General features: G+C 39.7%; 1 protein-coding gene across 2 annotated transcripts in view; it reads right to left on the bottom strand.

Moving 5' to 3' along the window:
• EOGT (EGF domain specific O-linked N-acetylglucosamine transferase) overlaps positions 1 to 2708 on the bottom strand; it is a 30663-nt gene extending 27955 nt beyond the window's left edge. For both annotated transcript variants that reach the window (XR_009701501.1, XM_061195515.1), the window contains exons 1-3: positions 2634 to 2708; positions 2328 to 2383; positions 222 to 445 (exon numbers count right to left, since the gene is read on the bottom strand). Coding sequence is in view for 1 of the 2 variants with exons in the window: in XM_061195515.1 (XP_061051498.1) it covers positions 222 to 431 (210 nt within the window). In the remaining variant the exon portion in view is untranslated. The remainder of the gene's footprint in view (positions 1 to 221; positions 446 to 2327; positions 2384 to 2633) is intronic.
• Positions 2709 to 11395: the final 8687 nt, after the last annotated feature.

An 11395-nucleotide genomic window follows, 5' to 3' on the forward strand; every position in this document is an offset into this window, starting at 1 on the left:
ATTTTACTAGTGATTTAGATTTGAAATCTCACCCTTGTGAGTGGGACATAATTCTTAGCAAAGTTGAGTCACTAAGAAGCATCAGATGAAATACAAACACTGATTGACCCACAGTTACAAGAGACTGAAGTCTACCTTCAGGTTCAAGTTATAATGAGGAACTAGTGAACCAGCCTAAATTGCTTCCTTTTAAAAATATACAGGGAGAGAATAGTATTTACCTTATAAGGACAATGCGAGTCTTTCTTACAGACCGTGGCAATATGCCTATTATTGTGCAAAAAGAAGGGAATATGCTCTTCTGGCAGGCGGAGGCTGGCATAGTTGAACAGAGGGGCGCCCAGAATGCCATCAGCCTGGGGAGGAACCTCGTCTTGGCCACTCAGGGGAACTTCATGAAGCAATGCTCCAAAGACAAGCAGCATGAACATAGCAACCTCCAAACCTAAAGGTCAAATTGACAACATCCTCATTAAGACATACCCTTTCAAAGCCAAAGGGGTCAAGGGCTAAGCACAATTACAGTGAACTTCGCCATTTCACTGAATAATGTTCCTTTACTCTACAAATATTGATTGTGCACTTGTTACATGCCAGGCACTGTGTTAGGAGCTAGGTATGCAGAGGTGAACAAAGCAGGAAGGACCCCTGCTCTCATGAAGCTTACAAGCTAGTGCAGTAGACATAAAATAAACAATCAAATAAATAACTTCAGATGATGACAAAGGCTGTGAATCAAATAAACCGAGGGCTGGCAAACTTTTTCTGGAAAGGGCCAGGTAGTAAACATTTTTGGCTTTGCAGGCCAGGCAGTGTTTGAGATAACTCCTCAACAGGGCCTTTATCAGGAAAGCAGCCATAGCTATGCTAGAGGAAAGGAGGGCTGTGTTCTAATAAAACTTTACTTACAAAGGTGGGAGGAGGACCTTGATAGGACCCTGTCTGAGTAAGTAAGGTAACGTGATACACAACACAGTATGCTGGTTAAGCATATAGACTTTGAAGCTAGTCCACTGAGGTTTGAGTGTGGCTGCAGCCTAAGCTGTTTGACCTTGAGCAAGTTATTTAATCTTTCTGTGTCTCAGCTTTTCCATCTGTAAAATGGAAATCAGAATAACGCTTCCCCACAGGGCTGTTGTGAGTTAAATATTGGTAACGTGTCTAGACGTACCTGGCACGTTAAATGCTACGTTAAGTGTTTATTAAATAAATGTTTAAAGCTACATAGGATGGGGCGGGGTTGCTAAGTAACGTTTGAGCTGAGACCTGCCAGATGAGGAGCAGGGAAAACATGCCAGGAAGAGAGAAGAAAGGAAGTACAATGGTTCCGAGCAAGTGTGTACCTGCTGAATAAAAACTGACAATCACTGCAGTATGTGAGAATACGCTACTTTTCTAAGTACCAGGATGCAGCAAGGAACATACAGTTGAAAACTAAATTCCTAAGCCCTCGTGAAGCTTACATTCTAGGGGGTATAATAGCATCTATGGGGACTTCCCTGGTGGTCCAGTGGCTAAGACTCTGTGCTGCCAATGCAGGGGCCCCAGGTTTGATCTCTGGTCACGGAACTAGATCCCACATGTTGCAACTAAGACCCAGCACAGCCAAATAAATAAATAAATAAATATTTTTAAAAAAATAACATCTACGATATTAACAACTAAGGCTAAAACTAAGAAAACTCCAGGAGTGAGTTTTCTTAGTCTGCCTCAGGGCTGTGCCCTTAAACTCTCCCTGTCCCGCCTTAGTATTGTGAAAAGAGATGATGGTCACGGACCTTACTGCATTTCTAACTCACCCTGGAAGGATTAAATCTCTTAGACCAGATTTCACTTATATTTCACAGATAATAATCGTGCCATTTTGGGTTCACTTTAGTGGTTTCTTTGCTCTATTTTTTTTAAAGTGGTCTTCCCACCAGATGATAGAGCCCTGGTACACATGAGCAGCTCCCAGCAGGGTCTGCTGTCACTGGAGCACACTGGAAAACGCAGCGTTCAAAATCAGTCTTCACTGACTGTGGGCGATGAAGATGGAGCCTTTAGTAATAGACTGCTATGTTCAATCAGGCCTCAAGTCCCAAGGCCAAGTAATCATAACTAAACAGTTGGCACACCAAGAAGAAATCCCTTTCCCCTCTGGAGTGGGAAATATAGTGGCTCTTTTAGGTAACCCTAAGGAGTATATTGTTATTGGTTATAAAGGTCACCTGAATTAATATTTTTAGTTGGGACTTTTATCCAACCGTGAGTTGATAGCAATTTCACAAAATTTAAAAATACATATTAATAGCAACAGTGACTCTAATTATAATGAAAATATTTACCTCTTTAATCCTCAGAACCACCAAGAAGCTGTTGTGATGTTTCAGATACCTAAAATCTGTCAGAAATGAAACGTATTACCTTAAAAGGATGTTAAAATAGACTTTCACATCCAGATGATATTTTGAATTAAAGGAAATATTAAGAGAGAAGATAATTTAACAAGATAACCTGTAAGCAGAGGGACTGTCATTTAGTGAGACACGCCTTAAGCAGAAGGCCTGGCTCAGGCGCCCTTTCCTTGCCTTAACAAACACATACTGCTAAAAGCAAGGTTGCAGGTCATAACCCTCAACACAGCCACTTACCAGAACAGATTCTAACAGTGAGCAGGAAGGAGATGACCCACTTTATACAGGCACCAACTGGTACAGGCCAACAGGACACTCAGCAGATAAAACATTCCTAGGAGAAAACAATCTGCCTGGTTCTCACCAAAGTAATCCGACTCACCGAATCAAACTGCTCCCTAGGCTCTACTACAACCTGAGCTTTCAAATTCAACAGGCAGAATGGCCAATCCTTTGCTCACCCCTCCAGGAAATAGGTCGCTGCTATGACCAAGTCTTGACCTTTGCTTATCCAAATCCATTGTCCTCGACTGAGCTCTAGCCATAACTAAATCCACTGATCCATGAAGGAGTAACGCTTAGGTCAAGGGAAAAATCTAAAGACTCAGCTCAGAAACCTGGCTTTTGCAGAGAGCATGCACCCGCTTGCATAAACTAGGAGTGGCTGCTGGTGCTTGAAAGCACAACCTCGGGGCCTGGCAGAGCCCTTCTGGTGTTGAGTCCTCTTGCAAGAGCCCCTGAGGGATGGGAGGGCGCACTTCCCCAGCAGATAGAAGCTTTGGCAGCTGAGCTACTTTTTCCTTCAGCAAGGAAAAAAAACAGCTGTTTCCACAGGCCTAAGACGGGGAAAGGAAAAAGGGGAAAGCCTGAAAGGTGATGAGACATGAAAGCCCGAGGCTGACAGGGAACACAACGGGTGAGAGGGGGTGATGCTCTGTGACAGAGCTTGGGAACGTTTAAAGAAGGCAGTGGACAGGTGAAACGTTAAACGCATCTGAGACCCACAAGGACTCCTAAAACTGCTCGCCCCGACAAGTGCTAGAAGTTTTCCACGGCAGGAGGTTAGAAAGGGCCTGGCTGGCTGAGATGCCCAGGTGAGGTCCACCAGCTGTCTGCTAGAACGTCAGTGGAACCAGGGCGGCGGGGTCAGCGGCGAGCGCCCTTCCGCGGCCACGATGCTGCGCTGAGGTTTGGGGCGCAGAGATCGCCGGGGGCCGCCCAACACCCAACACCGCACTCCCCACCCCCGGTCCCTGGCGCGCCTGGGAGGGGCCTGGAGAGCGGCTCCGCCCCGGCCTGGGAAACCCGGTCAAGGGGGCGCCGGCCGGGGAGCCGGCGTTCTTCCCCGCGCCCGGAGGGTCCCCGGGGTCCCGTGCGCCGCTGCAGGCGCCATGAAGAGGCCGAGCGCTCGGGGTCGGGAGGGTCAGGATCGGCTTCCCCACGTCCGCCTCTTCGGCCCGCGGGCGATGGGAAGGCGCAGGCGGACCCGTGGAGAGGCGCCAGCCCTCCGGGAAGCCGCGCCGGGATCGGGCAGAAGGGCCAACCGCGCGCCCGGCCCCGAGAGCCGCTCAGCCTGCCGCGGCACAGAGGGGGGCGGGTGAAGGCTCCGCGGACCCCGGGGCGAGTCCCACCTGGAGCCGGGCGAGCCGGGGCTGCAGAGGAGGCGACGACGGCGGCGGCGGCTGCTCCGGAGGAGGGAGTCGTCATAACCGGCGACTGCAGCTCACCGGAAACCTCGGGCGCCGGAGCCGGGCCAGGGGGCGCCCGGGAGCCGCCGGGACACCTAGGCCGGCCTGCGCGGGGAGGCGGACCCCCGCCGCGCCGGGGGCCGCCGGGGCAGAAGCCGGGCCACGCGGGCCGGGCGGGGGCTGGGAGCGCGGGGCCCGGCTCGAGGGGCACCGTCTGCGGTTCCCTGCGTTCTCCCGCCAGGGCCAGAGAGCTAGACTGGACTGTCCTCCTTGGGAGGAAGGGATAAGGCGCTTAAAGGACCCTGGGACGGGTTGGGTAGAAAGCCTGACTCTCCTTCCCTTCTTCCTTCTCATTGCGTTGCACTGAGGCGGAGGTTTTACTGTTTTCTTAATTAGAGCCGAATTTGCCGCTCTCACTTTCATACGTGGGGCCTGCCCGTAGTTGGCGGCACTTTCTGGTGGCCAACCAGAGGATGGAGGATTCTTTGGAGTCCTTGAACAATATGTAGTAATACTCTTGCCTCTCGTCGTAACTATCCGAAAACTCACCAAGATTAAATGCCGCTTTGTGGAGTTTGATTTTTATCGCTTTATTATTTTATAATTATTTAAATTGCAATTGCGTAATTATTTTATCATAATTATTTGAACGCCCATCTCCCATACTTCTACTCTTGGCACCCTCGGTTCTCACAGTATGCTGCGTAGTATAGAGCACAGTTAAGGTGAGCATTATTGATTCAACTTGAACTGATCAAAGTTGATATCATCAAAATAAACACGCTCAGACACATAAAATCACCGGTATTAAGTACTATGATCATAAGAAAATACAACAGTTTGTTTCCAAAGGCTTACATAATCTTCAAATAATTTTTTCAGATACCGTTATGAGAACAAATTCCATTAGTAACCTGCTAAATGAGTAACATTTTCTGGATTTTTTCTTTCAAATAATAGCAATGCAAAAACACATGGTACTTGACATGTGCCAGGGATTATTCTAAAGCACTTTACAGTATTAACTCATTTACTCTTCATGTAAAAGACTCTGCCTCTAAAGGAAGTACTGTTCTATTATTTCATACTTTGCCACCCCTTACCAATAAGCACAGTAACTTTAAAAAGTGCTTTCTCAGCTTACTTGCCACCAATCTATTTTGTCATGTACAGGAAATATAGCTTTCCTCTTAGTTGATTCAAAATGAATAAACAAGCTGGTTTGCCCCTGAGTGATATGCGATAAAGATATAGAGGTAGATACACAGATTTTTTAGAAGAAGGCATGAGAACAATATATGAGAAAGGCTTCTAAAAATATGTTAGTCTCACTGCAAGAGCAAACAAACCAATCCAACTGTTGTGAGGTGTACATGGTGCTATTTTAAATGGCTAAATATTAAGTTGTGGTCATTCTGGCTCAGGGGAGACAAAATGAGATGGGGCTTTAAGAACATGAGGTTGTGTTCTATCGTGCTGTAACAGCCATTCTTAACATAGAATTTCCCTCCCAAAATATCAATGTTAAAATTTAGTTTTAAACAATAAACTCAAACGTCTATTAACAGGAGACTGATGAATAAACTATGGTATATTCACACAATGTAGAGCTATGCAGGCGTAAAAAAGGATTGAGAAATATCACTATACACTGCAGGATGTATTATTGAGTGGAAAAAGCACAGTAGAAAAAGAATGTGCAATATGCTATCATTTATTGAGGAAAGGGAATATATATGTATATATTTATGTATATAAATTGTTATTTACAAATAGAATAACAACATTAAAATGATTACCTATGGGGGAAGGAGGGAATATAGGTATAGGGAACAAAGAAGATAAGTTCTCTGAATATACATTATATACTTGTGACTTTAGAATCATGTAAATATTTTACATTATAAAACAAAACTAGGGACTTGCCTGGTGGCGCAGTGGTTAAAAATCCGCCTGCCAATGCAGAGGACACGAGTTCGAGCCCTGGTCCGGGAAGATCCCACATGCCGCAGAGCAACTAAGCCCGTGCACCACAACTACTGAGCCTGCACTCTAGAGCCCACGAGCCACAGCTACTGCGCCCGCGAGCCTAGAGCCCGTGCTCCGCAACAAGAGAAGCCACCGCAGTGAGAAGCCCGCGCGCCACAACGAAGAGTAGCCCCCCGCTCGCCGGAACTAGAGAAAGCCCATGCCCCACAACTACTGAAGCCCGCGTGCCTAGAGCCCGTGCTCCGCAACAACAGAAGCCACCGCAATGAGAAGCCCGCGCACCGCAACGAAGTGTAGCCCCCACTCGCCGCAACTAGAGAAAGCCCACGTGCAGCAACGAAGACCCAACGCAGCCAAAAATAAATAAATCAAAAAAAAAAAAAACAAAACCCAAATCTGCCCTTCATCATCCGTTGAAAAGGTCTAGAAACAACCAACCTTGTAGCAAGAAGCATCCCTTGTGCCCAGACTGTGATCTCGGTACACCCTTTCCCATTTAAGGAACATGGGCTCCATAGAAAAATGGATTAATTTGGGGTATCCATAGAAAAATGATCTTAGATATGGGGCAGGAAATGTACTAGAAGAACCTGAAAGATTTTACAGGAGGAAGCAAGGAAGCAATCAAAGGCTATGAGGGTCATACCAAAAGGACTCAGGAACCAATTTGAGAAGGTTCCCTCTGGCCAAAGATACAATAATTTAAAGCATCAATAGGGTAACTGTAATGGATTGAAGCACAAACATATTTAAATATTAAATTCAAAAAGATCCAACTAATCGATCAAATACACAAGCCAAAAACCTCGCTGTTCATCTTGGATGATAGAAAGGAACCAACTTTAATTGTGAGAACTGGTAAATAAAGGAAAAGAATGAAGCAGATTTATCCTGTCTTTCCCATATGAATTATGATGCAAGTAACCAAATAGTTGATGAGGTAAAGTTACTTTTTACAGAAACATTTCAGACTTAAATATAATAAGTCCTATGTCTGAAATTTGCTTCAAAATAGTTAGTATGGGTCAAGAGGAAGCACACGTGAAGTATAAATGAAACAAAATGGGCCATAAATTGAATGCTGTTAAAGACTAAACGTTAGTAAGTATATGGCATTCATTATCTGCTGTCTTTTATGTAACTTTGAAGTTTTGAATAATCATAATTTTTACATTGCACTACAAGTTTGCTAAATGGGTCGTAAGTTTGCCACTCACATATTGGCATTTTGGATAGCTCACAGTGTTAGCAAAATGCTGAACTATCGGCAGAATATAGCTTATTGGTTCTCTGATATATCCAACTGCTTAAAGCATAAATCAAAGGTATTAAAATGTTAAGCAAGCAAATTTTGACTAAATTTGATGTTATGCTACAGTTGATCTATATGCTTATGGTTTTACAGAAGAGCAGTAAGAGAAACAGCATTGTTTAGTTAATGGTTCAGAGCATGGACTCTGGAGCCAAACTGCACAAATTATAGAGTCTCAACTTTGCCACTTATCTGCCATATGACCTTGAGCAATTACTTAACCTTTCTTCATTTTAAAAATGGAGATGATAATGGTATCCACTTTAAAAAGCTTATTTGAAGATAAAGTGCAGGTATACAATCCCTTTTCCAAAATACTTGGTACCGTGTGTGTTCCTGATTTTTTTTTAACACAATAGGGTATGCACACCATCTTACTACCTAACACCCTCATTGTGTCCTGGATCAGCACCCCATACTCACACAAAATGCAGCAAAATGAAAAAAAAAAAAAATGCAGCAAAATGCATGAATACTCACACTAAGTGAGATAAAGCCTGTAATAGCCTCATGTCAGTGAAGGTCAGGCTTTACTACCAAAGCAGATTTGACAACAAGCTTATTAAAGAAACATTTGGTTTTCAGAACTTTCTAGATTTCAGAGCAGTGGATGAGTGATTATGATCCCATATAAGTGAATTCCTTAACAATAGCAAAGTAAGCACTGTGTTTCCTATTACCACCTATGACCACAGATTTTTTTTTTTAATATGTTATTTGTAAAAATTAAGATTGTCATTTCAAAAGAGACAAACGGGCATGGCATTGTCTAACACTGAAAGGAACACCTCTATCCACCATGCTCTGCCCATCACTCCCTGTCAAAGAAGAGAGTTTAATGTTAAGCAAACAGAAAAACCTCCCATTAGCCCTTGCTTGGTATTATCTGAGGACTGAAAATGAAATTTACCTTACTTGGCAGTAGGTCAATATGGGGAATAAATTCTGGACAGCACTAAGAGTAAATTCTCTGTATCACAATTGTGGATTACTGAAGCATTGTGAGGTTTTGTTTGTTTAAAAAAAAAAAGTATTTAAGTATTAAGAAGAAAGATACATTTAATTTTTACTCTATCTTGTTAAAGGGTCTTGATTTGCTAAAAGTTAAATGGGTATGTGTAAAAGCAATAGCTTAAAAGTACTTTAAAGGATCAAAGTTGCAGAGTTCAACAGTACAAGCAATATGAACTAAAGATAACTTATGAATAGAGGATAACTTATTTTATCTGTTATTATTTGAATATAGAAATGTTTTATGACTTTTAGAAGAATATCTTGATACTGTTTAAGACTCTAAAAAGACACAAATCATCGTTACAGTAATTACACCAGTTAGTTACAAGAAGTAAATTCTTAGAATTATATTTTCCAAAAACATGTCTTCATTAGAAAAACTATATTTAATCCTAATAAAACACTTAGTAATATAACTCATAAAAATTTGGGCTTATCCTTATTTTCTTAAAATAAGAATTCCAAAGTTATATCTATCTTCATAAAAGAAAACTATCTTCACTCATTGGTACTGACCACTCTAAGTTATGTTAAAAATGAAATACATTATTACTATTTTAAAATCTTTATTCAAATCAGATCCATGCTTATTATTTACATTATCTTTCATTTAGGATTAAAATATTATATCCATCTGTAGTTTAAATCATACTTTTAGCCCTTTACAAAATATGAAGTTAAAGTTGTAATAGTTTAAAACTGAATAGAATTGGGGACATTAGATTTTTAAATGAAAATGAAAAATTATGATACATTAGAACATACATGTACATACTAGACAAAGAGTGGTAGAACAAGATAAAATATTTATAGTAATTTTCTATTTTTTCTTGTGGCTATTTTCTATATATTATAAATCACATACTTTTAATAAGCATTTAAATAAAACTTTCAATTAATAAATCAAATGCCAAATGAAGGATTACAAGAAAAAAATTTTCCTGAACTTTTCTTTTCACTTACTTAAACTACATGTTTTCCTAGGTTAGAAATTATCCATATTTAGAATATCTTAAATCAAAGTATAGATACATTTGATACATCCCCATATGTTAAACACTGTACAACTGGAAGTTCTCAAAAAAGAGGTAAAGAAAAAGAAAGAAATGGTACTCTCAATTCAGCTTCCCAAGAGTTAGAAGGATGCCCATAGTCTGTGCTTAGTTGTCTATATATGAAACAACAATGTTCACACCCCTCTATTCTTTGTTTATATTCTTGACATTGTTATCATTTATATTACCTATTTTCTTTCAAGAATGGAAACATCTGACTGCGATCTATTTTCTTTATTAAAATATAAATATTTTCTAGAATATGGGCAGATAAGTTTTAATGACAAACAGCAAAATACAGCAACCAATATTCAATAGGTATTCTGCCACTTAATGGAGTTTTTCAAGAAAGCAATTCAGTACACCTTCTCAACTTACAAATGTATTGAGAAATCTAAGTGTATAATAAAATAAGATCTGTATGAACATCAGCTATTAATTTGTGGATAAAGAACAATATATGGTAATATACAGCCGAAGACTTAAATATTAAATAGCTGTTTATCTTAAATTAAATAAACTGAGAACACTTTAAAATTTTAAGTTGAGTTGATTGTATTAATGTTAATATGGATTAAGAAAAGAGAATGTATAATATTATAAAATTGAAAGGTAAAGGAATTTTATTTCAATCTTTTCTCCACAACTGAAGGGTTTTTGGTTTTTTTTCCTCACTAATGGATATATTAAAAGAGCAATTTCATAATTCCTAAACTTCTAGTTTCAAACACTTGACAGAATTTGCAACTTAAGTTTCCTATATTTTCTAATTCTGTACATTTCTTATTGCTATCAGTCTTGTCATTCTCTGTCAGCCCCTGGGGGAAAAACAAAAAGCTGACAGAAAGCTATTATACTGCTTTTTACCACTAAAATATAGAAAATTAATTTTATGAATTTGGCTCACACGGAAAGAATATTTATTAATGCTACAAATCAGAGATTCACTGACAGAAATACTGTCTTGAATGCAAAAAGAACAAAAATGAGGTCACTTGAATTGCCCTGAAAGGCATTCCAAAATCTTCAACATGGCTTACCTGTAGCTAAAGTTCTAGTGTTTAAAATGTAACTAAAAGTTAAGTGAGTGTTCTTACCTTCAAGTAAAGGCAGCTAAATGACTTTCAATAATAAAATGTATCAAAATATTTCACAAGTCTAAAACACAGCTGAGAGGAAGGCATAGTTATTTTTTCAGCTATTCCACACTATTTTTCAGTTTAAAGTTTCAAGAAAAAAATTAAATGATAAACCACAGAAAATTGCAAAATGCCAAATTTAACTCCTATAATTTCTCTATTTTGTTATGAATATTATGAATATCAATCATATACTTTTAATGTGCCAAAAATAAGGCTTTACAAAATGTGAACAATTAATTTTTAAAAAGAAAATTATATTAGTAATTTAATTACTTTTGATTCATTTTATAGGGTAGTAAAACAATACGTCTTCAAAACTACTAAAATGTTAATGATACCATCACAAAATGACTGTAAGTAGATTTTTCCACTATTCAATTATGCCTAGATAACTTTGAATAGCTATAGCTTTCTCCAAATAGGTACCAAAATTTGTACAGACTTAATCGTGAAATCTGAGTGAAATAAAATTTGAGACCACAAAACTTCTAAAGTTTAAATTATTTACCCTTTAAACTGCAGAGAGTGTTTTTTTTCCCAAAAGAAAAAAAATTAGTTCAAGATTTAATAACTTCAGGTTTAATAATTTTTTTTACTTGAACACAATGTCTATTTTCATGAATAGTAATTAGACGTACTGAAGATTTAAGTGTGAAAGAATTCAAAGTGTCAATATGTTACTATCACTCTTTAAATGTTCTCAATATATACAAAAACATATAAATTATAGGTACAATTAGTTATATATCTACAATATATAACACCATTCTCCTTCCCTAACCATACTGACATGAGGATA

The sequence above is a fragment of the Eubalaena glacialis genome, chromosome 7 (assembly GCF_028564815.1).
Source record: "Eubalaena glacialis isolate mEubGla1 chromosome 7, mEubGla1.1.hap2.+ XY, whole genome shotgun sequence".
NCBI classification, from domain to species: Eukaryota; Metazoa; Chordata; class Mammalia; order Artiodactyla; family Balaenidae; genus Eubalaena; species Eubalaena glacialis.